Genomic DNA, 27,837 nt, shown 5'->3' with positions numbered 1-27,837 from the left:
TGCACTAAAAAAAATTTCTTTATTGCATTCCAGGAAGCAATAGCCATCTATGATAGTCAACAGAGCCTGGCCAAGAAGGGAGGGGTGGTTCTTCTGGATTTATACCCAGTCAGCTCCTAAACCCTCCAAGCTCTCCTGTTGCACCACCTCTCTGAAAAGGAGACTCGGATTCCCCTTTATCGTTACCTGTCGCTATTTGTGGACGACGGGTGCCTGTTTACATTCTAGGCATTCTTGCCCGACTGTTCGGATGAGTCCACCATCACCCTGGAATCTTCCAGCCCTTGACTAAATTCCAGATGTTAAGAAGAAGACGAAAGAAAGGTGTACAACCCAACCAGCTCCCTCGCACCCTCTGGGATTTACTTCTGAGTAAACCTGTGCTGGAATAGGCTGCAAAGGACCCCATTTCCATATGTAAACTTAGAGGCTTGCAACTACAAATTTGAGGCAGGTTGGGTGCAATCACAGTTGGGGGGTAAATCAGTCCCACATTGGCCGCTTTTTAGGTCCCTGGTCTACTGACTCCCGTTAGCCTTGTCGCTTGCCTTTCTTCTGGGTGCACATCACACAAGACCGCTTCACGTGAGATTATTTCCCCTTCAAATTCGCAGAAAGCTTCTTGTGCGCCGTGAGATGCCGTGGAGTTGGGGTGGCGACTGTGTGGACAAAGGCTTTATTTGGCAGCTTTATAGGCATAACGTGTAGCTTATCCATCCAGAAACATTCCAGTGATCTCCTTGACCCTGTACATCCACTGATCCTCACCCTTCCTTCCTCCTACTTCCTCCAAAGCTGGCTTTTTTCGACTCCATTATCTGTCTGATGAACCTGGCCCATCATGTGACGTTCTTCTTGCGGTTCCTCTCCTGAGGAGTGCAGGACTTAGTCTTTACAGGATCCAGGACTGATCGACTGGTTCTTCATGCTACTGTTTGTAACTCTCCCCAGATCCCCTTCCACCCGCCTCTTAACTGCCCCCTTTTCCTGCAGGGTGGGCACCTGCTGTGACATCACGGCAGCTCAGCCAGTGGCTAAGAAAGAGGGTCTCAAGGGCAGGTCGAGGCGGGCTTTCTGATCGGACCCCAGAAGATTCCCCTCCCCAGGAACAGGAGAGCCGGTTGGCCGAAGAGAGCAATCAGAGAGGCTGGCCGAGAGATCCAGAGGCGGATTTGCTGGGAGTTCAGCTCGTTCCGCCCTCCCTCGTCTCCGTGCTGATCCTCTGCTAAAGGCGGGCACCACCTTTTCAGTTGCCTAACCTGGCTCTCCGCTCCTGCAGTTTGAGCTTCAGCTCCTTGGTCATCTCTGCAAAGAGAAACACGTCAGCAGCGTGCCCGGAGCGTGGCTGCGGAGCAAAAAGGCCCTGTGCGGAAATTAGTTAGAGCGGGAGTAGCTTGATGGAAGTCCCAAACTGGAAAGCTGTCAAGCGTGATTTTTGGACTTCCTAAGCCAGGGTTCCCCAACCTTGGCCACTTTAAGACGGGTGGACTTCAACTCCCAGAATTCCCCAGCCAGCAAAGCTGGCTGGGGAATTCTGGGAGTTGAAGTCCACCCGTCTTAAAGTGGCCAAGGTTGAGGAACCCTGTCCTAAGCTATTTTCCCCCTTGTGTTTGACTTTCAGGGGGAGATCTAGATGGGATTGTACGATGCATCATGCAGGTGGGGCTTTGATGGCATAGCCATTTTCTTTTATTCTTTTATTCTTTTCTCTTTTTATTCTTTTCTTTTCTTTTCTTTTATTCTTTTCTTTTCTTTATTAAATTTATATGCCGCCCATCTCCCCCAGAGCATGAATCCTAGAGGCTGGATCTTGAGTTTTTTGACCATGCCCCGTGGACAGCCCTCCCCAGCTTTTATCCAAATGCACCAGCGCAATGCAAGCTCTGCCCCATTCCTAGATGTGTGGGGTGTTTGATCCGTGAAAGGGTCCTGCCTGCCTCACAACCACACACGGATGCTTTTGTTCTTCTGCTCCCCCTTGACACCCCCTGAAGATGCTGTTCTGTAAGAGCCAGAGCGGGGACTGGGGAAGGTGCTGAGCTGGGAGACAGGAGACCCGGGTTCAAATCCACCCTTAACCACTAAAGCTCCCTGGGGGATTGCAGGCCAGTCCCTCCTCTTCAGGGCATCCTGCCTCACAAGGTTGTCGTTGTGCAGAAAATAAGGGGAGGGAGCCCTTTCTATGCTGCTTTGAACTCTTGTATCAAAGGCCAGATAGAAATCTAATAAATCTAATCAATGGAGGGCCTGTTTGATATAGTGGTTAAAGACGTCCGTCTAGAAACCGAAGGTTGTGTAAATGGGCTATGGGAATCCCCTTGAGGAACAGGAGGAAGAGCCGCAACCAAGTCAATGGTCAGATAAGAGAAACGGGAGTCCAGAGCAGGAACGTAATTTGAGAAAGCGTCTCAGACTGGACCCTCCCTAGTTCCCTTGATCGTAAAGTCAGGGAGGGGAGATGCGCATTCAGACTGGCAAGATTCTGTTACGGTAACCTTATAAAGGAGCATTAGCATCGATAACTTTAATTTCCTGGTCTGGACTACCTCGAAGGGCTGACAACCATCTTGCAAGTCGGCATGCGCCTCTCTCCTCCCTGCCTTTACGTTCAAAGGCCAACAGATAATTGAGTTTACATGTTTTGCCCTTCGAATGTTGACTCGGAGCCCTACACATTTTGACCCCTTGCAAAGAGTCGGGGCCCCCTCTTTTTTTCCCTGGCTGGACAAAACTGCTATTGAATTTGGCTCGTATAGATGAGTGCCACTTTAAATTTTGTAAATTAAAGAAGCCTTACCAGAATGGCCAGATCCTTTAGCAAAAGTGAGCAAAGGGACTTGAAGCTGAAACAGGCATAGGCCAGCCTGGAAGATTAACTGCTATTGTTTCAGAAGTCCCTCAAGACCTGGTTATGTCACAAGGGAACCGGAGACAACCTTAGATGGCTCCACTGTGGCTGACCTTCTGACTCTCTCCGTGCAGTGTGTATATTTCAATTTTTTGATAATGTTTTTCTTCTTAATAAGGACTTTTTATATTTTTATAATGAGCGTTTCTATGGATTTGTACTGGCGTGTATTTGTTGCTTTACTGATTATCGTACGCCGCCCAGAGTCGCTTTTTGTGAGATGGGCGGCCATATAAATGGGGTTAATAAATAAACACTTAAACAAAATAAATTACATATTGGTAGAATCCCGTGAGTGGATTTATATGCAATAAACTTACTTACCGCCGGTGAGGCTTCTGGATAACGGAGGCTCCTCGGTGGCCGATTGCACACCAGGCTTGGGGGCAGATTTACTATGCGGGAGGCTGCCTTTAGGAGACGGAGAAAGCAAAGACGCTTTGCAGACGGAGCATTTTGGGGCCAGCCGTGCCAGGTCTCTGGCAACTTCAGAGTGCGATAAATAGAGAGAAGCGAGTTTTGTGCAGGTGGATAAGGGGGTCTGCCAAAGGCTGCCCTGCCGAGGCAAGGTTCCCGAAGATATCACGGGGGGTGTTGGAAGGGATCCCAAAGATCATCCAGTCCAACCCTCTGCCAGGTGCAGGAAAAGCGATCCAACCAGGGAGGTGGCTCTCCAGCCTCCTCCTTAAAGCCTCCAGAGATGGAGAACCTACGGCCTCCTGTTCAACACTTGGACAGATCTTACCTTGGGAAAGTTTTTCTGCATATTGAAATGAAATCCGGGTCACTGCAATTTACATCTGTTATTTCTGGTCCTCATTTCGGTGGCTTTTGCATGGATGCTCACCTGCAGGCCCTTCCTTCCTGCCCCCTTGACAAGCTCTCTAAAAGGCCCGGGAGCTGACTTTCAGCTGTCCCCCATTTATTTCTTACAATATGGCCTCTTCGTTTCGAAGTTACAACGGGTGGCTTCAGAGTCCTTGCTCAGAATAGATTCCCATTCTCCAGGGGACACAGATGTTTAAGCTGAGCCTGGAGGACCATCCGTTGGGGATGCGGTAGTGGTGGATCCCTGCCTTAGGCAGAGGGTTGGACTAGATGATCTTAGAGATCTCCTCCAACCTTCCCATTCCAGCATTCAATGAAATGGCCTCCTCCAGTCTTCACTACTCGCCAGGCTAGGCTAAACTGGCCTTTGCAGCTGATTGGCTTAAACATGCGATGTGAGTGCAGCCAAACCGTGTGGCTGGTTCTCAGTCATGCTAGAGTTTAGTGGGAATTGAAATATAATCAGACCTATTCCGGTGCACTCAGGAGTACAGGTAATCCTCACTTAACAACCATTTGTTCGAAGTTACAACAGTGTTGAACAAGGGGACTTTTACAACCAATCCTCGCACTTACAACCGTCGCAGCATCTCTGCAGTCACGTGATTGTGATCCAGGCATTTGGCAACCAGCTTGCACTTATGACAGTTGCAGTGTCCCAGGGCCATTTGCGACCTTCCCAGCCGGCTTCCGGCAAGCAAAAATCAATGGGGAACTGCATGATTTGCTTAATAACCGTGTGATTCGTTTAACGGCCATGGTGATTCACTTAATGACCACTGCAAAAAAGGTCATAAACTTGGGCGCAACTCACTTGATAATCACCCCACTTAACAATGAATTTTCTGGTCCCTATTGTGGTCATTAAGCGAGGACTACCTGTATCCCCAAATTCAAACTGCAGAGTAAGACCACAAAGAGATATTTGCCTTAGTCCTCTTCAAGCTTAGCAGAGATCCTGCCCCCGGCCCATAATCTGCCTTAGCATATGACATCCAATGTTCTCATTTAAATTGGCAGAATCATGAGGACTAGAATCCCTATTTTTTAAAAAAAGAGAGAGAGAGACCAGGATTCATAGCTCAAGGCCCCTTGGATACCATCTCCTGAGCTGCCTCCTACGACCTGAACTCCAACACATCTGGAGAGACGGAACTAGCTTGTCACGTCTACGGCTGGCTGAAAATAACGTCTCCACGCAATGGCACAGGTCCCCCAAACCATACCTGACTTCGGCGGCTTCTTTGGTGGCTTGAGGGGTAAAGGAACATCCCGCCTGGCTTCCTGGCCACCAGCCTGACCCCACGCTCCTCCTGTTCCAGGTGGAAAAGTAGGGAAGCCACAGCTCAGTTCTCATGGCAGAAGACGTCATTTTCACAAAAACAATGTCTACCTTAGACACAGCAGCTGCAACCTTCCCCTATTTCATTAGCACCCTGGACCAGTGGCCAGGGGGACAGACTCCGTTATAGCAGTGAGGGGAGCCCTGTGGGAAGAGCTGAAGGACCAGGGTGGGGACAGGCTGCTAAGAGTCGAGATTGACTTGATGGCACATAATCAGCCGATCCACCCAGCTCTACATCTGGGGCTCCTGAGACAGTCCTGTCCACTCCGAATCCAAGATTTATTTCTGTTGCTTTTTCTCCCCCGGCGGTTGCAGGAATTAAATGGGGGAACCTTTGCTATGGGGCTTTGGCCCCAGCCATATCTGAGCATCCATGGACAGGCAGGTCTCGACTGGCGTGGTTAATGAATCCCACGAAATGGTCGCGTTACTCGAATCGGCACTATTTGGAGTGACATTCTATAGAAAAAGGGGCAATTGGTTCCCACTTGATGAAAAAAATAAACATAAACATTGATATTTATATGTATACTAATTGATATGTATCATAATTAACGTTATATGTATACTAACGAAATATTGCCGCAAAGGATAAAAAGAATATGCTTAGAATTTCAATTTATGGTTAACAAAGTCGCAGAGTAGTTACAGAAAGCAAAAGAAAACCAAAAACGTCTAAATATCATATCATTCTTAAAGGTAAGCTTGATGAGAACATCTTTATTGTCTCTCAATCTCCTTGTAGATATTTGCAAACCACAATAAGCTGGTGCAACTTTATCTTTTTCTTTTACTTCCCCTGCGTAATATTTATAATATTACACGCCGTAGATTCAGGCATTCCAACATCTCGTCCTATTTTAGTGTTGCTATGACCACGTTCATGTCTTTCAATTACATCAAATTTTTCCTCTAATGCGGTGTTTCTCAACCTTGGCCGCTTTAAGCTGTGTGGACTTCAACTCCCAGAATTCCCCAGCCAGCCTTGGGGAATTCTGGGAGTTGAAGTCCATGCAGCTTAAAGCGGCCAAGGTTGAGAAACACTGCCCTAATGTAATAACAAGGCTCTTCTCTTTTGAGTTTCTACTGTTTTCCTCTGACGGAAAATCTTCTCTTTCTCCATTTTGCACCCACGAAGATGAGCAGGGACTAAAATCCCAACCACAATTGCTCCCGTGTTAGCCTCATATTCATTGAATTTGGGGTCACATTAAACATAACCTGGTATACAGTGGTACCTCTACTTACGAACTTAATCCGTTCCATGACTCTGATCGCAAATCGAGTTGGTCGCAAGTCGAAGTAAATTTTCCCATAAGGTTCAATGTAATTACCGTTAATCCGTTCCGGCGTCCGCGGACCACGTGTCAGGGGCGGAAAAATGGCCACAGACGACGTGGAACGGGCAGAAAATGGCCACGGACCACGTGGAACGGGCAGAAAATGGCTGCGGACCACGTGGAATGGGCGGGAAATGGCCGCGGATCCGGTTCGTAAGTTGAGGCGAGTTCGTAAGTAGAGGTAAATTTTTGGGGCCGGAGCTGATCGTATCTCGAAAAATTCGTAAGTAGGGGCGTTCGTAAGTAGAGGTACCACTGTACTTCACGTGAAATTGAATATTGCAGTGTTTTTCAACCTTGGCCACTTTAAGAGGTGTGGACTTCAACTCCCAGAATTCCCCAGCCAGCATGGGAGTTGAAGTCCACACCTCTTAAAGTGGCCAAGGTTGAGGAACACTGGAATATTGCATTATTCACACTAATTGTGACCTACCTGTAATCCAAAGTCAGACCACTGATCTGCCCATACGGGCAGGAAACAGCCTTTGAAATACCAATGAATTATGTTGGGGTAGTGCTTAAATTTCACAGTTATGACTACCATTTTGACTTGTTTTTACACCCCTTGCAAACAGCTGTGTTCTAAAATCTCTCTCTCTCTCTCTCTCTCTCTCTCGTAGCCTGGCCTACCTGTCAGGGCTGTTGGTCAACAGGGGACTGTAATACCATTCACGTGATCCACCATTCTCAACTTACGTTCTTCGTTCATATACGTCTTCTGTGGAGGATCTTCCTTCTCGTACACATTCACAGGTAGGGGTGCTGATGCCTGGCGTGGAGGCGGGATGGGCACGATTGGTGGAAGAGGAGGAAGAGGGGATGGTCGACAATTTGGGGAGAAGTCACTCTTTTTTTCCATGAGATCACCTGCACGCAAATGGAAAGGCGTAATTCAGATGGAAAGTTAATTGCAGATCCCAGAAGACGTTTCCAATGGCTGTGAGTTCTCAGGGCTAAATGGAACCTCCTTATCCAGAGGCAGTCTATCCCTAAAGATTAGAGAGCCCCATTGCTTTCATCCCATCCCCAGGAGCTTCCTGGAGACTCCTCATTGATCCCAGGTGGCAAAGGGAGGATGGGTCTTGGCGTCACCCATTAAGACCTCATCCGAACCCTTCTCCCATCTGCTCCACAGAGGGTGGCCCGAAAAATCCTTGGAAGCCAGTTTTTGAACCCGAGATTATGGATAGCGGTTTATAGCACCTGTGAGCCTTCATCACACTTGCTGGTGGTGATGAATCTTTTGATCCACCAAGATTAACACACAGGTTTGGAAAGGCTGACTAGGTAGACCTGTATTTCTTCATTTCCAGTCATCGAACCGTGAAAGTTGGGTTAAAGTGCAGAATTCCACATTCTGAAGTTTCCAGGATTCTCCTTTCTTCTGTTCACATCTCAGGCCCTTTCCAGGCGAATCTCTCCAACTCAGCCCAACTGTTACTCATGTTGTGACTCTCAAACATGAAACGAAAATAGTTTGGCCTGCTTCCTCTATACCACTGTTAAGGTTCTGAATAGCGTTCACGAGACTTTGTCCAGACAGTGGGCAGATTTCAGCCAAGCTGACCAGTCCATGAACTCTCTTACCCTCCTTCTACTCGCCATGCCCCTTGAGAAGATGCGTGTGGGCAGTTAGCCCTTGGCAAAGAAAGTTCTGTGACACTGTTGGAGAAACTTTCTGAGCAAGGTAAGAAAATATACTTGCACAGCTGGCCCTCGGCAAAAAAACTTTTTTGAAAATATCTGCCAAATGAGCCAGAAGATGCCCCTGCCTCTGTGTGCCAGCTGCGTGCCAACCGTAAACACCACTCAATTGCTCTGCAATCACGTGGAATAAGGGAGCAGAGTCCACAACCTTTGGAATCGAGATTTTCAAGATGATCTTTGAAAGCAGTGGACGTGAAAAGGGAAAAGTAAGGTTGATTTACTTCGTTTTTATGCTGGCATCGTGAATTAACTCCACAGAAGGTAGGAATCAACTTACAAAGGGGCAGAGAAAAACAGCGATCAGGGAAATGGTTCGCCCCACTGAGGTCTAGAAAAATGACATGGTTTGCAGAAGAATTTTACTTTGCAAACTGTGACATTTGGGGAGATACCCGGACCTCTGACTGATTCCACAAATAGTTGCTTTACTGAGAAAGATTTTTTTCCAAGTTTGATAAAGAAACCTTGATCATTTATTAGCCATGGATTGAGGGTTGTGTCATAGCATTAGCATGCAAATTTGAAGTTGGAAGTAGAAGGTGGAAAAGGGAAGCTGCATCTCATGATCCAGATTAGATCCAGAACTGAGCCTCATAATTAGCACCCAAGTACCTTTAGAAGGTGGTTGGGGGGCATCAGGCACCGAGATGCTCCTTTCGCTTTCTTGATCCGTCTCCATGACCTCTGCAAAACAAACAAGTCATAGTAGAAGACCTGGAGGACGATCTGTTTGAGGAGATCAAGATGGAGGAGGCAGAAAGACCATGTAGTATCTCCAAGCCATGGTCTTCCTTGACTGATTTGTTGGTGCTGAACTTCTTTTCTTGCTAAGAAAAGAGAAAGAACATCTGAACGGCATAGCAATCCCGGACGTTTGCTAAGGGTTGTTAGGACACATGGTTCCGTAGAGCCTCCATGTTTAGAGGCAGCTTCTCCTTATACAGGTCATCCTCGTTTAGGACCGGCAACTGAGTCGTTAAGTGAAGTAGTTGCTAAGTGAAACCGCCCTTGTGCCTACGATCCGACTTCAGCTTTCCTTTGCTTTACAGACCCACAGAGGTCGTAAATGCGAGGATGGGTTGCAAAGTTACTTTTTCATCACTGTCGTAACTGCGAACAGTCACTAAAGGAGGCAGTTGATAAATGAGGATGACCTGTACATGAGAGTGCGATGTTGCTTTCATTCTGTCCTCATGATGTTTATTCATCTCAATGGCAAATGGGATGTTGGACTTGAGCTTGATTCTAAAGGTCTCACGTGTTTTGAGGCGGAGTAGTGGGGAAGGGGCTGGACTAGGAGTGAGGAGACCTGACTTCTAGTCCCCTCTCAGTCACAGAAGCTCATTGGCTGACTTTGGGCCAGTCAATCCCTCTCAGCCCCTCACAGGATTGTTGTTATGGGGAAAAATTAGAAAAGGAAGTGCTGAATACGTGGCCTTGAGCTCCTATATGAATGGAGGGATATTAATTTGAGAATTAAAATAACTCAGTAGAGACTGTAGGAAGGGACTGGACTGGACTGGTTAATTCCTTCCGTTTCCTCCCCAGCGACCCAAACACTTCCAGATGTGGGGGAGACCCACCCAGAGCCATGGCGTAGATCATCTCAGTGCTCAGCGGCACGAGGATTCCATTGGTCTTGGTGATGAAGAAGTCCAGCACGGCCATGAGCGAGGAGCAGTAATTCTGGCGAGGAAAGAAATGTATGCCACATATGCAAACAGGCACGCACAGGTGCAAGCCAAGGGGAGGACATAAACGCACACCCGGACACAACCCGTTCCTTCATTACGCAGAAGAAAAGACATTTCCTTTGACTTCTGCAAGCTTTCCTGACCTTGCTGGTATTGCTGGCTATAGGAATGTGATGAGTAAATAAAGAAATAAATATTGGCATGTATTTTATCAATGGGGGCACTGCTTAAATCCCGATGACTTATGAGCAGAGTCTCCCTCCCACAAATTGCATACGTGGACTGCTTTATATTGGCTGCATAAACACAATGAACCTGAACCATATTTTAACTATACAGGTAGTCCTCGACTTACAACCACAACTGGGATCAGAACTTCTGTCACTAAGTGATGTGGTTGTTAAGTGAGTTGTGCCCAATTTTACAAACTTTTTTCTTGCAGTTGTTAAGTGAATCACCTGGTCATTAAGCGAATCTGGCTTCCCCCATTGACTGCTTGTCGGAAGCTGGCTGGGAAGGTGGCAAATGGCAATCACATGACCTGGGATACTGCAACCGTCGTAAATACATGCTGGTTGCCACGCGCCCAAATTTTGATCATGTGACCTTGGGGACACTCTGATGGTCATAAGTGCAAGGACTGGTCATAAGTCACTTCTTTCAGTGCCATCACAACTGTACGGTTGTTAAACAAATGGTCAAAAGTCAAGGACTACCTATAAACTTCCAAAATGAGCTAGGTTTGAACAACATGTGAAGCTCCCCACTCTAAAATAACCCAAATCAATGATAACATGAGCGCAGCTTAGCATGTTGCGTGAAAGCAGGCGCTAAATCTTACTTAAGTTAAAACTTGGCTAAATGTGCTATCTATTGGTTTGTTCATTTGATTATTTATTTCATTTCTATCCTATTGTAATACAGCCGACTCTTAAAAGCAGCTGCATCATCCTGAGACAGGGCACGGCTGCTTTCAAGAGTTGTAACCCTTTCTCTCTACTGTACCTTTTGGGAATTGTACTTGAAACACTGCACAGACCTGGTGCACAGCTGCAGAACCCATTCACTGTTTCTTTATTATTTACTTCTTTATTAAGCCACATTTATGTGGCCACCCATCTCACAAGAAGCGACTCTGGGCGGCATACAACCACCAGTAAAAGCAAATAAATATATTTAAAAAATCATTATAAAATATAAAAGTCATTATTAAAAATGGAAAAAATGCTATAAAAATTTAAAATATACCAACCCCACAGAGAGAGTACAAGATCAACCACAACAGGGCCATCTAAGAACGTCTCCAGTTTCTTGGGAACCCCGAGCCTGATGGCCTAACCAGGTCTTGAGGGACTTCCAGACTGATAAAGCGGATGGAGCTAACCTGACTTTGGGGGGAGAATGTTCCATAGGGCAGGGGCCATCCAGCCCCATTTTAGCTCACATAACACTCTTGACCACTTCAGTGACATACTTTGCATCTGAATTTACACAACCTTTTAGATCAAGTTGGTGATCTCTCTAAATCCCAAGTTCTTTCTGTTCCATTTATGAAAAAAAAAAAATCACATGCCTTGGGTGAACACAGTTATCTGCTTCAGAGGGTATTATTATTATTATTATTATTAATTATAATATTTATTAATAATATTAATAACAACAACAACAACAACAATAATAATACCCTCTGAAGCAGATAGCTGTGTTCACCCAAGGCATGTGATTTTTAAATCACATTTATTATTATTATTATTATTATTATTATTAATAATAATAATAATAATAATAATAATAATAATAATAATTTTTAAAACCTACCTAAGATCTCGTGAGGTTGCCATATCTTGCAAGGTTTCAGATGACAGCATGCAAGATTTTGACATTTTTGTCCCCACCTGCATGAGAACTGGCAATCTGGGGAGATTGCCCATTTAAAAAAAATAAAAATAAATGAATAACTTGGAAAAGATGTCTATTCATGGTCTACTCTTTCTTCAGGATTTGGGGTAATGGAACCACCTTTCATCATTTCTCCTTAAAAACCTGGGCTGCCTTCATCACCCTACTATACCTCCTTATCCTTGGCTCTCTTACCGGCTTTTCCATAACAATGATGTATCCTCCACCAACAGGGTTGATTTTATAGTGCTTGATACTCACGGTTCTGCAAAAGAGCACAAAACAGAATTCTAGCTCTGTCTTCCCCTAATTCTGGTCCCTGGGCGTGATTTCATTCAGGGGTTCCCTGGTCAGCAGGCAAGGTATATTGTTGGCAATCCAAAATTCGAGCTCCTGACATTCAAGCATATTAAAAAGCTGGATTTATTTATTGACTTGTATTTATTTATGCAATTTTCATGCTGCCTGGCTATCATGGTCTGTGGGAATGACCTTGGGAGACAGGAGGAAGAGCCGCAGACGGGACAACCGGCGTGTAAAAGGTGTCTCAGCCCACAGAAGGAAAAGGGGATGTGGGAATCATCTCAGAAGGGACCCTCCCGAGTTTTTCAGAGAGCAAAAGGAGAGGAGGGGAGAAAGACTTTCAGTCTTGCAAGATTGATCTCAGCCCTTCGAGGTAGTCCAGACGAGAAGCAAAACCAGGAATACCAGCTCTATCTTTATTATATTAACAGGATCTTGCAAGACAGAAAATTCCTTGTTTTTGCACATTGTAGTATTTTATTGTTCTCTGTGTTTTTGTCTACGAACTGCCCAGAGTTGCTGGGAGTCGGGTGGTGTAAAAATGTAATAAAAAAATAAATGTGGGGAAATGAGTAGGAGAGCTAACAGCCCAAGAAGAAAACAAACCTGCGAGATGCAGGATTCCACCCATCCCCAAGCCAGACACTTGTCCTGCCCACTCACCCATCCACATTCTGCCGAGTGGTCAGCGAGAAACTTTTGCCGTCTCTTCCGGGACGTAGCAACATGTTGCCGTAGCTTTCATTCTGCTCCAGAAGGGCCACCGCCTCCACCCTGGAGACCCCGAAGAAGCAGCTGGGGTAGAAATAAAACAGAGCCCTAAGAGCGTGCAACACTTCTCTTTCTCATTTCATAACATGGCTGTTTTCTCTCCCTCTCTTTCTCTCTTCTTTGAGATTATTCTCCACTTTTGACAGCGTGCTAGATACAGTATGTGTTCAGAGAAGAGGACTAGCGCCGTCACTAGAGAGCGTTAGACCTGTGCTCCTTGGAAGGTACCTTTAAATCCAGAAGCCAAGATGGTGCTACCAGCTGTATGATCCACAGATGTGTGATAGGTTTTATGCTGTTGCTGTCAAGAGCTTTTGATAGCCTTTCTTTTTAGTGATTTTATTATTCAGGGGCCACCATTTTGCCTACTCTGTTTCAGCTCCATGGCCAGACACAGACTATTACAGAACCCAACACTGCCGTTCCTCTTGTTTCAATATAATTGTTATTGAAAATGTTTATTACAACAGTGAAAGGAAATACAAACTAAACTCAGTGAAAGAAAGAGAAGCAGAGAGGAAGAATAAAAAGTGTAAAGAAAGAAAAAGAAGAAAGTGAAATAGAGAAAAAGAAATGTATAATGAAGTGGCTTCTGATTTTCATCACAACAGTTATAAACAAACGTGATAACTCTTCACCCTCTATAAGGTTACAAACAAGTATCTCTTCTTTCCATAACCCATCCCTTATCTATTTGCAAATCCATAAATCATTAACTTTTCAGTCCTGGTGTCAGCAAAAAGTCTGTAAAGGGTTACCAGAGTCTTATAGAAACGTGTCTTATTTTAACCTTGGTCGAACAAACCAACTTTATATTCCTTCCTTTTACTTCTGACAATCTTGATCTTTAATTCATTCAGATGTTGTTGTAGGATTTGGTCTCTCTTCCATTTTTCTTTTTCCCATCTCCAAGGCTTCTTTGAGGCTTTAGCAAACCTCTTTTGTAAATCCAGTAAAAAGTCGTTATCCAGGTCATTCTCTTGGTTTATCGTTTGTATTTCCACTTTGATTTTCAAAGCTTTAAACAACGTCTTTTGTGTATCCAGTAGAAAATCCTTATCTGGATTGTCATTTGTATTTCCACTTTAACTGCCTTCTCTATGTTGTAATCCACACTTTTTTTGTTATTCAGTATTTCTGTTTCTACTATTTCCGCATCAGGTAAAATTTGTTTTGCATCTGTCATTCCTTCATTAGCACCTTTTGGACATAGTCTATCCATGGAAGCAGACTTCATTGTTGACACTGCTGACATTGCAACTACTAATTTCTGGCTCCATTTCCCTGAAGTATTTCAAATGTTACAGCGTTTTGTGTTATTTTGTAAATCGCCATACTAACTGAAAAAACAAAGACAAGTTTATGCTTTTCCTTTTCCTTTTCTGCCTGGAACCTTTAGTCCCCTCTACAGATTCCAGCCAAGTGTCCAATTTCTGAAATCATAAAGTCTCAGCTCTCTGTTATGACTTAAGATAGACAAAACAATTTGGTTCCCACAAAAAGCGATGTGTTTTATTTAATTATTTCCAAAATCTTAAAGTAAAAGTCTCCACATTCCAAATTTGTCTGGACCCTTAATTTGTTTATAATTTTCCTAGATCAAAATCTTATTTAGCTTTTTGCCATTTATTTCCAATTCTTTAAGTCCTTAAACACTGTTAAATTTTCTTTTGTTTAAGAAGGAAGTTAAAACTCACCAGGTGGCTTTCCAAACTTGTCATTCCAAAGATCTCTAATAGCCTTAGAATAGTTAAATAAACAATTTCCGAAAGTGATTAGAAAGAGAGGTTAGCGAACCCAGTGTCCTTTAAAAGGCTCCACTGCAGCTGTAAGCATGATGGCTGATCCTTTAGTCTCCCAGCGCTCAAATTCACGGGAGACCGCTTTCCTGCAGTCTCCTTGTGAGGAGCAGCTGTCCAGAGCACATGGGTAATCTCCCACCCTCTCCTTGTCCAGAGAGGTTCTGAAGAACCGGTCTACTCGCTGGTTCTTCGGTCTTTGCTGCGGTTATCATCTCCGCTCTTTCAGAGACATGTTTAGTTAGCCATACCTCCCCTGGAGGTCCCCCCAGTGCTGCCATTCCTGTTCAGGATGGAGCTTGCTCACTGTTGATCATTCCCTTCTGCTTCACCCCACACCCCTCTTCAGGGCCTGTGACCAACAAGTCATAGGTGAAGAAGCTCTCTGTGCCTATCTCCTGTTGGTTTGGCTACCTTGAAACATGGTTCCAATGTTCTTCTGAAAGAGCACTGCAGCCACTCTTTAAGTTTAGCCATTCTTTCTTTCAAAACTAACCCCATGATCTGTTCGATGGGTTGCTTCAGAACACGGGTGTAATGCTCTTCTGAAAGAGCACTAAACCCATATTCTAAAATATCCCTTTGCAATATTGAGATCCAGGGTGATGTAGTAATTAAGGTGGGGGATTGGCACTCAGGAGGCCTGAGTTCAAGTTCACTCTCAGCCACTGAAAGTCGCTGGGTGTCTTTGGGCCAATTCCTCTCCCTTTCAGCCCAGCCTGTCTCACAAGGTTGAAATACTGCAGAAAAATTGGAAGAGAGAGCACTGTGTAGGCCACATAGAGCTTCTGATGGAAAGGCAGGATAGACATCTAATAAACAAATCCATATTAATTCCTCAGCACTGTGTGTATTGGGGAGGGGGGAAGGACAGTTTCCAAACTAGGTGTTGCACTGAGTCCCAAAATTCCTTAAACCATTCCTTAAAAAGCCCTTCTTTTTAGTCCGAGAAATGGATACAGAAAGCTACTGTATTCCAGATCGGACTCTTTGTCCACCTTCCCAGATTCTGAGAGACAGAACTGATTTTTCCTCCACTTGATACCTGCCTGTTCTACCTATATAGATGGGAGAGAGAATGGCCTTGAAGGAGAGAAGGAAGAGCTGCTACCGAGCCAACGGCCAGATAAGCGGGGCTTGAGCCCGGGCCAAGAAAGTCATTTGAGAAAGTGCCTCTGACAAGCCCCTCCTTAGTTCACACAAAGTTAACGGGAAGGAGGGGAGAAGCATACTCAGATGTGCAAGGTTCTGTTACTAGAGCTTTCCAATAAAGTCAGTACAGGTAGGTCGCAATTAGTGTGAGTTCAAATAGTGCGATATTCAATTTAGTGTGATTTATAAATTGATACCAGGTTGTGTTTCATGTGAGCCAAAATTCAGTGAATGCAAGGCTAGCGTGCATGCAGTTGAGGCTTACACATGCACAGTTGTCGCTGGGGTCTTAGACGGTAATCGTTGTTTGTGCAAAATGGAGAAAAGGAAAGTTCCGTTCTAGGAAAGCTCAAAAAAGAAGGAGCTGATTTTGAAGAACTACAGAAGAAAACAGGAGAGAGCAGGTGCGCTTGGGATATGGGCTTATCCTCCAGCTTGTCCTTTGATCCCTTGATTTATTTTTTATTTCAAATATTTCTGAGACCTATTTAGATATTTAGATTTTTTTTGTTTTGATTTCGCTTTCTATGACTTTGTTAAAAATAAATTTAATTCATAAGTATATTCTTTTAATCTTTTACTGCATTATTTCATTAATAAAGATATAACAATTTATGTTTCAAAATTTCCGTTACCTATTTCCATCCAGCTGGGACCAATTACTCTATTCCCCATAGAAATATCCCTTCAAATACAGGTAGTTCTCACTTAGCAACCACAATTGGGATTGGCAATTCCATTGCTAAGCAAGATGGTCGCTAAGCAAAATTTCACATAGCCACAATAGACTTATGATGTCACTTCCCACTTGATCATTAAGTGAGTCATTAAGTGAGACATCATGTGACCACGACAGACTTATGCTGTCACTTTTCCTGCGGTCACTAAGTGAGGCATCACATGATCGTGACTTGTGACTTCTCGCTGGCTTCTCCATTGACTCTGCTTGTCAGAAGCCGGATGTGAATCGTGCAAATGGTGATCATGTGACTATGGGACGCTGCGATGGTCATAAACACCTTCCAGTTGTGGAGCACCTGAATCTCAATCATGTGACCATGAGGATGCTGCGATGGTCATAAGTGTGAGGACTAGTCATAAAGTTACTTTTTCAGCACTGTTGTAACTTTAAACAGTCGCTAAACAGGGTAGCCCTTAAGCGAGGACTATCTATAGTGTGAATTTGAATGATGCAACCATTCTGTGGGATTCATTATCCACACGAACCAAGACCTACCTGTACTGACTTTCATGGCCTTGGTTTCACCAAAAATGCCTCTGCTTATAGTGCTTGGCCTTGAAACAGGGACTTTCTCCATGCAAAGCAGAAGATGTTTTCGACTGCTATGGTCCCCCCATGCAGGCAAGTCCCTTCTGGCAGTTGTCCTCTCTTACCAGCTGCAGGCATATGGTCTTATTTTTAGTGTTGGCTCTGAGCAGCTCACAGCCTACTCACCTGGGCAGTTTCTCTTCCCTTTCAACGGTCACGCCCAGCTTGGACCGCCTCTCTTTCTCCATCTCCAGGGCTTCAGACAGCCTGTAGAAGTGTCCGGGCAGCAAAGCCAGAGAGGACGGGACCTTCAACTAAGGAAAACAGAAGACTGGCTTACAAAGCAGCGGGTGCCCAACGTAGAATCTATGTTTTAAAAACGTTTATAAAACACCTTAATGTTTGCTCCAGGTCGGTGGCTGAACACTGAAGAGCTCATATAAAAGCTATAAAAGAAACCATTATATTTAATTTTGAAGAGAAGTCAAATAACTATGCTGCTGGGAACATTAACATTCAAAATTGTAATTAATATTTACAGAATATCCATTTTTTCCCTTTCCTTTTTATTTATTTACATTTACATTTATCCTATAATATTTTTTTCTGATTTTACTAGCACTGCTGTATTTTTGGTTGTACTTTATCATATCTTGTGGTTGTTACAGTTATCAATAAATATATATATAGAAGGAAGGAAGGAAGGAAGGAAGGAAGGAAGGAAGGAAGGAAGGAAGGAAGGAAGGAAGGAGGGAGGGAGGGAGGGAGGGAGGGAGGGAGGGAGGGAGGGAGGGAGGGAAGGAAGGAAGGAAGGAAGGAAGGGAGGAAGGAAGGAAAGGAGGGAAGGAAGGAAGGAAGGAAGGGAGGGAGGGGAGGGAGGGAGGGAGGAAGGAAGGAAGGAAGGAAGGAAGGAAGGAAGGAAGGAAGGAAGGAAGGAAGGAAGGAAGGAAGGAGGGAGGGAGGGAGGGAGGGAAGGAAGGAAGGAAGGAAGGAAGGAAGGAAGGAAGGAAGGAAAGGAGGGAAGGAAGGAAGGGAGGGAGGGAGGGGAAAGGGAGGGAGGGAGGAAGGAAGGAAGGAAGGAAGGACGGACGGAAGGAAGGGAGGAAAGGAGGGAAGGAAGGAAGGAAGGAAAGAAGGAAGGGAGGGAGGGAGGGAGGGAGGAAGGAAGGAAGGAAGGAAGGAAGGAAGGAAGGAAGGAAGGAAGGAAGGAAAGGAGGGAAGGAAGGAAGGAAGGAAGGAAGGAAGGAAAGGAGGGAAGGAAGGAAGGAAAGAAGGAAGGGAGGGAGGGAGGGAGGGAGGGAGGGAGGGAGGAAGGAAGGAAGGAAGGAAGGAAGGAAGGAAGGAAGGAAAGGAAGGAAGGAAGGAAGGAAGGAAGGAAGGAAGGGAGGGAGGGAGGGAGGGAGGGAGGGAGGAAGGAAGGAAGGAAGGAAGGAAGGAAAGGAGGGAAGGAAGGAAGGAAGGGAGGAAGGAAGGAAGGAAGGAAGGAAGGAAGGAAGGAAGGAAGGGAGGGAGGGAGGGAGGGAGGGAGGAAGGAAGGAAGGAAGGAAGGGAGGGAGGGAGGGAGGAAGGAAGGAAGGAAGGAGAAATAAATAAATAAATAAATAAATAAAGAAAGAAAGAAAGAAAGAAAGAAAGAAAGAAAGAAAGAAAGGAGAGCAAGGGAGGAAGGACTGATTTCTATGGGAGCAGATTTGCAAAACTTGCTACATCTGTACAGGAAAAATGTATCAGAAAGTGAGTATACTTTTCTGCAAGCTGCAAATAAACAGGGATACGGTAGCTCCTTTAAAAAAAAAATTAGGGCAATTAAATTGTATGGCACCTTTTATTTCCCAAGTCTCAATAAAGCCAAATAAAGAGACTTGAGACGAGGCTTCTTTAAGATAACAGATGTATTTTGATCAAGACACAGCTGGGTGACCCCAATCAACACATTAACAAGAGATGTTGATGGAACCACCCCTCACAAAACAAACATCTGAGGCTTTATAGACATTTAAATCTGTAATCAGATAGTACATCCCCTCATACCCATACAAGGGATTTTTGGGACGGTCTGAGCAAGTGAAAGGTGGTTCTTAGGAAGGTAAACTTAAATGTAACTTTTTCTTCTGGTTACCAAGAGAATGGCATACAAGATTTTTCTTATCTCTAGAATGTAGGGCCCCACAACTGTTGCAAACTTGGTACAACAAACAGCTTGTACTCAGCTAATTGCTTATTCGAAGACAATCGGGCATTCAGCAAAGAGATAAGGGGGGGGGGAAGAAACCAGTGCTCTTTACAAAGCAAAAGCAAGTTAACCCTTTAGAAATAAAATAGACAGGTATGGTTATACATTATGTGAAGCATATATATACTGTATATATATAAAATATAAAATTGTGTATATATAGAATATAAAATTGTGTATCAAAATAATGCCCTTCAAAATCAATGGAACATGACATTTAAAACATGCTGGAATTTTGCATTAAAAGCTCAAAACATACTAATCTCTTACTAGAGGAAGTTATGCACAGAAACCTGGTAGGTTAATGGCCCATTGCAAATGAAAGTGAGTATCTTTTATTAATAGATTTAAAAAAAAATTATGGTTTTTTTTTTTATCATAGTTCTGCCCCACTACTAAGGAAAGTGAAACTAAAATAAATTTTAAAATCCTGGCAGGAGGCGGTGGCAAATCACTCTCATCTTGCCACATTCAGCTCAAGTTAATCCTGTCATTCCTTCTTGCTGGCACGCCTTTAAAGGTGGTGCTTCTTGACAGCTGATGATTCCAAATTGCTCCAGGGCCAATTAATTTAATTTGATGTCCTGCCTTTCTTCTACCTATTTAAAATAAGTACACGCGAGACATTCTAGAATCATTTCGTTTCTTAAGAAGGCTGGGAGAGAATAAAGAATACCTACCTCAACCATTGTGAGTATAAAACCTTTCCACATTTCCAGATGTTCCAGGCTTTCCATCTATAAAGGAAAAATAAAGCCCACGCACAGCATAAGAGTTATGCAAAGATTAGAATCAAGGAATCATAGAATCATAGGGTTGGAAGGGACCTTGGAGGTCATGGAACCACAGAGTCATAGGGTTGGAAGGGAGGTCATGGAATCATAGAGTCATAGGAATGGAAGGGACCTTGGAGTCATGGAACCATCGATTCAGGTTGGAAGGGAGGTCATGGAATCAGTCACAGGGTTGGAAGGGGCCTTGGAGGCCATGGAACCATAGAGTCATAGGACTGGAAGGGATCTTAGAGATCATGGAATCAGAGTCATGGGGTTGGAAGAGACCTTGGAGGTCATGGAATCATAGAGTCATAGGGCTGGAAGGACCTTGGAGGTCTTCTAGTCCAACCGCCTGCCCACAGCAGGACTCCTCAGACCACCTCAGACAGATGGATGTCCAATCTTAGCTTGAGACCTTCCAGTGATGACCTTCCACAGTTCTAGAATTAATTTTGTTTTGTTGTCATTTAGATTCTACATTAATCCAGCCTTTTCAACCACACTCTGTTGGACTTCCGGCTCCCAGGATCCTGGGAACTGACTGACAATGCATTTTGAGATTGCCAGATTTGGGGAAATAAATCCAATCACGGTTACTCCTTCATCCAGCCAGAGTGGGGCAGATTCAAATCAGCCTTTTGCCCGATTTCAAGAGCCCACCTCTTCCAGTTGATCTTCCTTGGCCAGTCTGCTTGAGCAGAGGAAGCAAGAGAGGAAGAAAACCAAAGGAAAATCTGGGTTCCTAGATTCTGTTAAGCCATGGTCTCTCTTAACTATTCTTGTTAAGGTCTACATGGCACCAAAGAGCAAATTTTTGTTTTTGTTCAGTCGTTAAGTCGTGTCCGACTCTTCGTGACCCCATGGACCATATTGTGCCAGGCCTTCCTGTCCTTCACTGCCTCCCTGAGTTGGCTCAGTTTCATGCTCAAAAGAGCTCATACAACATGCCAAACCTCAGACTTGAATGTGTCTGTCAAAAAAGACAAGATGGTGGAAGAAGCCCACCATGCAACTGAAGCTACAAATATCACCCAGGTGGCAAGACTGTGGTTCAGGCTTCATTTTTCAAGTTCCATGAATTCTCCACCCTGTCACCTTTCTTGCTTTAGGTCTGTTCAACCTAAAGATCTCCAGATAACTGTGCTGTTACCCTTAGAACTCCCCAGGTTTTGTTTGCTAAATCCTGGGAACTAAGCCAGCGCCCCATGAGAATCAATAAATCAATAAATACTACCTCAGGACAACAGGCTTGTGCAATGTCACCCTGTTTGCAATAGCCGAGTTTGAACATGGAAGAAGAAATGAGTTACATCGTAAGTGAGTGGTCAGAACAGATGGAAGGAAGGCCTTTGTCCCACAGTCATGAGGGGTACAGAGATGGCCTTGAAGAAAACAGGCAACAACCATTAGCAAAGCATGAATTTACCCCAGGAAAACAGGAAGGCGTGAGAAAGAAACTCAAGATTGCCCCTCCTTGACTCTCTTTGGTATAAAAGGGAGGGGAGGGGAGGCACTGTCAGGCTTTCCATATTCTGTTATTGCAGCCTCTATCAGCAAAGTCTAGTATTTCTTGTGGGGTCTGTTCCCTGACCGGGTCTACCTCAAAGGGCTGACCCATAAGGCTCAATCCACTGGCAGAACTCCCTGTCACAGGGAATGCCACTTAGAGGGCTTTTGGGGAATAGGTGAGACACATTTATGGAGGACAGTAGATTCCAGCAGCGGTCAAGACAAGTGGGAGATGCAATAAAATGTTGCCATGTGGGGTCCTCCTATTCATTTTTCCAGCCAGTCAGTTCTGCGTATCCTTATCCTGCCCTACTTTACCCTTTAATATGATTTCACTCCTTTCCTTTCCTTTCTATTATCTGACTCCTTAAATCCTATTCTATTATCTGAGTCTTTTCCTTCCCTCTTTCCGTCTCCCTCTCCTTGCCTCCCCTCCCCCACCCATCATTCTGTGACTACTCAACCCATACTGAGTTGTGGAGGATGGGTTTTGAAAGGGAGAGGAATCTTTGACTCAGGTTTCTCTTTCTGCAAATCTCAGGTTCTGTCAAGCATATCAGGACCTCAGGCCTGTTTCACTTGGGCTGTAATCATGTTGGCCGACTCCACTTGAATTTGCTGTTAGAAGGACACTTGCTAAAGGTGCAAAATGCTAGATTGACTCAAACAAGTTGTATAGCTTAAGGTTCAAGGTACCGTAGAAACACCATTCTGATCTCAGCATGCTGTGTAAAGCCATCCTAAGTTTTGTCTGGGCATTATGTATTATATGACTTGTTGATCTGGATTTACAGTTTAATATGTCGTCTGAACCCAGCCATGAAGTTGCCTAGTCTTTTGGTAACAGTCCTGAGGCTTCCTCTCTCCCCTTGCCTCCAATCCCTTAAACTGGAGATTCTTTGGGGGGGTTGCATGCAAACCACATGCTGCCTGGTTTGAGCCTCCAAGTTCAGAGGCTGTCTATCACTGAACACCAGATATAGTACAATATTTTACTTATTAATTCTCAGCAATACTCACGGACCTATGCTGGGCATCTTGGTGAGGCAAACTGTTGCAGACCCTGTCAGCGGGTTGCCCCTACCCTTTGGAATATTCTCCCCCCAGATGTGCAGTGGGGCCCAACCCTCCCGGCTTTCCGGAAAGGACTTAAGACCTGGCTCTGTCAGCTTGCATGGGGCGACAAGAGCTGTAATCAATCGTGGGGGTGGCTGGCACCCGGATGACACTCCCTGAGTTATTTGCCAATTCTCCATCGTTCTTGGAATTTATTTATTATTAAGATTGTTTTTATATTGTATTTTAATTGATTTTATCTCTGCTGCAAACCGCCCAGAGTTGTTTCAACGCGATGGGCAGTGATGAATTTGATATATAAATAAAAATAAATAATTGCAAGAAGTGAGCCTCATGAAACTCAAGCAAATAATCATTTAGAAGTAGTTTCCTGAACAGAAATGCATACTGCAGAACAGTACATCAAAAACCAATTTAAAAGCATATCAAAGACAGAGGAAAAGGAAAAAATAAAGTAGAGGTACCATAACTTGGCTGCTAGATCCCTGCTAGATGGCAGAAAAGGATACGGAAAACAATGCATTGCTATCTAAGATTCTTGTCCTGGGCCGAGGGTTGGACTAAATGACCTCCGAGGTCCTTCAACCCTATGATAGTCGGTATGATTCTAATTATGGTCTGGATCCAGTAGCTCTAATCCTCGATAATAATCCAACCCCCAAGCAGAACTTAAAAAATAAAATATCCAGCCAACTTTCATAGAAATCTTCGGGATAGTTTATGTAACTGGTCAGAACTAGATGTGACCAGAGCGGTGTTTCTCAACCTCTGCCCCTTTTAGACCTACGGGCTTCAGCTCCCAGAAGTGAACGGATGGATCATTGACCACATCAGCCCCGATTCTCACACGAGGCACCAATGACCAGGCTCCAATCATCCTACTTCACACCCATCATGCGAAGACCCAGCAGCTCTCTGGAGGAGGCTCTGATGCTGGGAAAGGAGGAAGGAAAGAGGAGAAGAGGAGGACCACCAGCCAGGGGGAGGGACTCAGCCATGGGGCGATGGGGGCACCCTTGGGAGACCTGAAGGACCAGGCTGGGGGCAGGTCTTCCTGGAGAGACTCGTCTCTCTGGTTGCAAACAGTTGGCACCAACTTGATGGCGCATAATCAACATCAAACATCACAATGGCTCCTAATCTTCTTGCTTTGGAAAACTATTCTTATGCTGATTTATCTGCTGAATGTTTGTTTACTTGTTTATCATATTTATATGGCTGCCCAACTCAGACAAAGTGACCCTGGGCAGTACACCCATGTGTGCATGCACACACACACACACACACACACACGCACACACAAAGAGAGTGAGAGGGTGAGAAAACAATCAACCAAGAAACACGGAAAACAACATGTACCCTTAAAACCCACGAAGAGAATAAAATGGGAATCAGAACTGAAATATACTGTCACCCTTCAGCTGGGAACTTACTATCCTCGTGCAAAGGTCTGGGGGAAGAATAAGGTTGCTAACTGACCAATGGGGTAATGCCCTCATACGCAGAATTTAACATGGAAGAAAATACATTACCCTTAACTTCACTTCTTGGTTCTTCATCTTCAGAGTCAAGCCTGGCTGGTCTGTAGACCTGGAAGCCACAGTTCCTGGACAGTTGTCATCAGCCAGGGAGACCAAGTTAGTCAGATCAATTTTCTCAATATACTGGGGGTGAGGAAGGGTGCATAAAAGTCAGTTTCCAAGCTTCTGGTCCTCCGGATTGCAGTTATCCAAGTCAGCCTACGTGGCTAGCTTTCTTCCTTCTCACTCCCACTCCAGCTGGCCCTCTTTTGAAACGTAGGATGTTGGCTTCTGCTAGATCAAATTGTTCATGAGCCCCACAAATGTTTTTCTGCCTAGCAGCAGTTTCAAACAAAGGAGGGTCTTTTGCGTGATTTTTTTTTTTTTACTAGAGATGCCAAGGATTTGAATCCAGGACTTTAGGCATGGAAAGGAAATTATCTACCACTAATTTATTGCCCCAAATGTATTAGGTTCTTTAGCCCTCTGCTTAATTTATCTGATTGTTTGTCGGGTGTTAATCCCTGCTTATCTGGGTGTTGATTGCAAGAGTCCTTGGTGCTCTCTGAGCTGGGTTGTTTGCTTGGAGACGTTTCATTACCCGACTAGGTGACATCAGTGCAAAGGGGTGTGGGGTTTTCTCCCTGTTTATATACAGTAGCTTGCCCTGCCAGTATTGGTGGGGGTATGGTTTTCCCCTTGGTAGTTCCTTGATTGGGATATTGTTTTCTGCTTGGTTGTTTGTCTGGTGTTAATCCCTGCTTATCTGGGTGTTGGTTGGTGGAGAGGAGGCGTTCTGGTCTTTTCACTTCCTTCTTAGCGTTTTTTAATTGTCTCTTTTGAATGGGGTGTAAGTGTGGTTTATCTCTATGTGTCTATGGATGGCTGCCTTGTCTGAATGCCAGGCTTCCAAGAATTCCCTTGCATTTTTGGATTTAGCTTGGTCTAAGCAACTGACAGTTTCCCAGTTGAAACTATGGTTGAGTCTGTCCATGGGTTGTGAGATTAAGGAGTTTTCACTGTGTCTTCTGACTGCTGGTTGGTGTTCATGGATGCGCTCTGCTAGCCTTCTGCCCGTCTGTCCTACACAGTGGCTGCTTCAGTCCTTACACTGGACGTTGTACATGACTCATAGACACATAGAGAGAAACTACATTTACACACCGTTCAAAAGAGACAGTAAAAAAGCTAAGAAGAAAACCCAAAGACCAGATCGGATCCTCTCCAGCGGCCAACACCCAGATAAGCAGGGATTACAATAGAAGAGAATATACATAGCTCAGAGTTGAACTGTGGAATAAATTTATGTTAATTTAGATACTTGGTAATGTTTGTTAATAAAACAAACAGGTTTGTTCAATAAAAACAGTAAAAAGCAACCCCCCAATTTTTTTTTTAGGTAGGGCATAGAATTACAGGGAAACATCTAAATAGAGTTTGGGTTTTAGAAAGATTGGTTTACTCCATTCCACCATATTTTTCCATTTTTCTTTTCTAAACTGGCAGCCAACATTTGCTGCCTTTTGGATTTATTTTTCAGGGAGCTATTTGGGTGGGTGGGCACTGAATTCCTAAAAAATGACAGGGTGTGTGCTAAAAGCCAGGTTAGTGATTAAGGTGCAGAGGTTGGAAGTTCTGGGTTCAAGTTCCCACTCACTGTTTTACTTTGCCTCTCCCTCTTTCCCTGCCCAGCCTACCTCACAGGGTTGTTGTAAAGTATGGGGAGTTTCCATGCATGTCCCCTGGAATCTCCTGAGAAAAGTGGGGTAGAGATGGATCAAATCCACACACAAATAAGTCCACATCTGGAATGACCCCAAACAGAATGATAACCTCTGGTTTTTTGCTTCTGGTCCCATTCACATCAGCACAAAAATATGGAGATCCCCCTTAGAGAGAGCAGGACCCTTTTGCGATGCTTTGCACACCACGCAACAGTTACCTGATTTTCTCTGCTGGTGTTGTAGAAATACAGAGTAGAGCCCCACAGACCAGCCCAGTATTTCTTAAAATCCTGTTAGGGTAAAGAGACAAGGCGAACAAATACAAGGGGCTGACTTCAAAGGCACTTCCAAGGGGAGGGGCTTGGATCCCACAGTCTCGCCCACCATCTTGACTTTTTGGACCCCCCTGCAGCCAGCGACTGATGGATAGAGCCAGGATGGGCTCTGCTGCAGCCTCTGAGAGAAAAAATGCCCACTTAATCTCCATATTTTCTTTTCGCCACCTCCAACCCCAGCTGTTTCCCCTGGGTTAGATTTGGTCCATCGAAACCCACCGCCCAGGACGCAGGAGCAAACTGAAAGCCCCCCAAACGCTGAATTAGTCTTGGAGTTTCCATTCGAACAAACGTCTCTGATGGCTTCGTTAAAAAGACGAGTCCATCGGATCGTTTCCGATCCTGAACCGTAGCTTGAACCGCGACTCCTCCGTGTAAAAGGCTGGGGAGAACTGCCCCATAACAGACTGATTCTCGCGGGGCCCCCCAAACATCTTTGCCCAGAGCATCCACGTTTCTCCTTCAGCCCCTCCCAAGCAGCTGGAACAGGGGACGGATTTTCACGGCCTGACCCTTTCGTAAAAGACCATAAACAGGAACAATTGGAAAAACAAAAGGGGAAAAAACAGAACTCAAGACCTACAAAATGCCAGCCCAATTTTTTTAGGGCCCTCAAATGACACCGAGCGCCGGATCAAACGTCCAGCAAAGTTTCTCCACTTTCTCACATTCTATTCTTATCTCTTCTCGGGGGCCAGCAACAAATAGTTTGGGGGCTGACCCCCATCCGAGGAGCAGACTTGGAGGAGCGCTGAGTTTTCTGACAGCTGCTGTGTTGGTTCCTGACGGCTGGCGCCAGGCTGCTCTGCCCCCCCATTAGAGTTTGGACCCTGCCCCGATTATCGGCGCTCAGCAACCTGGGCGGAAGCAACTGCATTTGCCCCCCAGATGTGCACAGCCCGAAAGAGCCTCTGGCCCCCCTCGCTCCTGTTTCCTTTCTCCAAGCAGCCCAGAGGGGGGGTACCTGGTCCCACGGATTCTTCTTCTCCAAGAAGCCCTCGTAGTAATGGGGGGGTGGAGCGGGCTTGGCTTTGGTGGGCCGGGGGCGCAGCGTGGCCATCCCTTCCTGGCACTCCGGGCAGAGGCTGGCGGTGGACGGACTCCCTCGCTCTCTCTCCTGCCGAGCTGGGGGTGCTGCACCAGGAAGCAAATGGCAATAAATTCACCAGGAGGGATGGCCTCTTCCTGGGCTCGCAGGCACCTGAAATTTCCCCAGGGCCCTCCCCTTGGCTGGTGCCCCTGGGCAGTCGGACCTTGGACAGGAGAACGGGCCGGAGCCTTGCCAGCTGGTTCATCCCTGCTGGAGCTCGCAAGGAGAAAGAATGCGGCTGGCTTTCGTGCCAAGGGCAGCCGGTTAATCCAGCCCTTTCTGATTCACCCGCGCCGGGGGTCTTGGTCCCCATCCGGCCCTGCCCCCCCAGCGAGGTTCGGTTTCCTAACGTAGGAGAAGAAAGGGGAGAAGAGGAGCATGGTCCTCTGAGAAAGTGCAGAGAGCTCCTTTCAAGCAGTCTGTTTGTGCAGTTTTGGAAATCCAGGGGTGCAACATGTGGACTCCTGGCCAGAGGTTGTTTGTGTGCTTGCTCACTCGCTCACTCACTCGCTCGTTTATTTATTTATTTATTTATTAACCAATCAATCAAATTTATA

The 27,837-nt window shown here is 45.2% G+C and overlaps 1 protein-coding gene and 1 long non-coding RNA gene across 2 annotated transcripts; one reads left to right on the top strand and one right to left on the bottom strand.

Annotated features, from left to right (window-relative positions):
• On the bottom strand, positions 1 to 27,515 carry STAP2 (signal transducing adaptor family member 2). Its single transcript, XM_015890986.3, has 14 exons — positions 27,444 to 27,515; positions 27,155 to 27,324; positions 26,074 to 26,145; positions 24,144 to 24,275; positions 19,930 to 19,986; positions 17,203 to 17,330; positions 12,688 to 12,819; positions 11,917 to 11,986; positions 9,712 to 9,814; positions 8,741 to 8,812; positions 7,118 to 7,288; positions 4,963 to 5,049; positions 3,233 to 3,319; positions 1 to 1,305 (listed from the first exon to the last, which is right to left on the bottom strand). Exons 2-14 carry the CDS (start codon positions 27,248 to 27,250, stop codon positions 1,247 to 1,249), a joined length of 1,266 nt encoding a protein of 421 aa, XP_015746472.1. The 5' UTR covers positions 27,251 to 27,324; positions 27,444 to 27,515; the 3' UTR covers positions 1 to 1,246.
• On the top strand, positions 8,260 to 10,020 carry LOC112542799 (uncharacterized). The gene is made up of 2 exons (XR_003086386.2): positions 8,260 to 8,389; positions 9,677 to 10,020. It is a non-coding gene; the product is annotated as an uncharacterized LOC112542799 (long non-coding RNA).
• Positions 27,516 to 27,837: the final 322 nt, after the last annotated feature.

This window comes from Python bivittatus, unplaced genomic scaffold, assembly GCF_059951505.1.
Source record: "Python bivittatus isolate LINGU-HERP-01145 unplaced genomic scaffold, Pbiv_v1 ctg000580_np1212, whole genome shotgun sequence".
In the NCBI taxonomy this organism is placed as follows: domain Eukaryota; kingdom Metazoa; phylum Chordata; class Lepidosauria; order Squamata; family Pythonidae; genus Python; species Python bivittatus.
The sequence above is the reverse complement of the archived record's forward strand: the minus strand, read 5'-3'. Positions and strand labels throughout refer to the sequence as shown.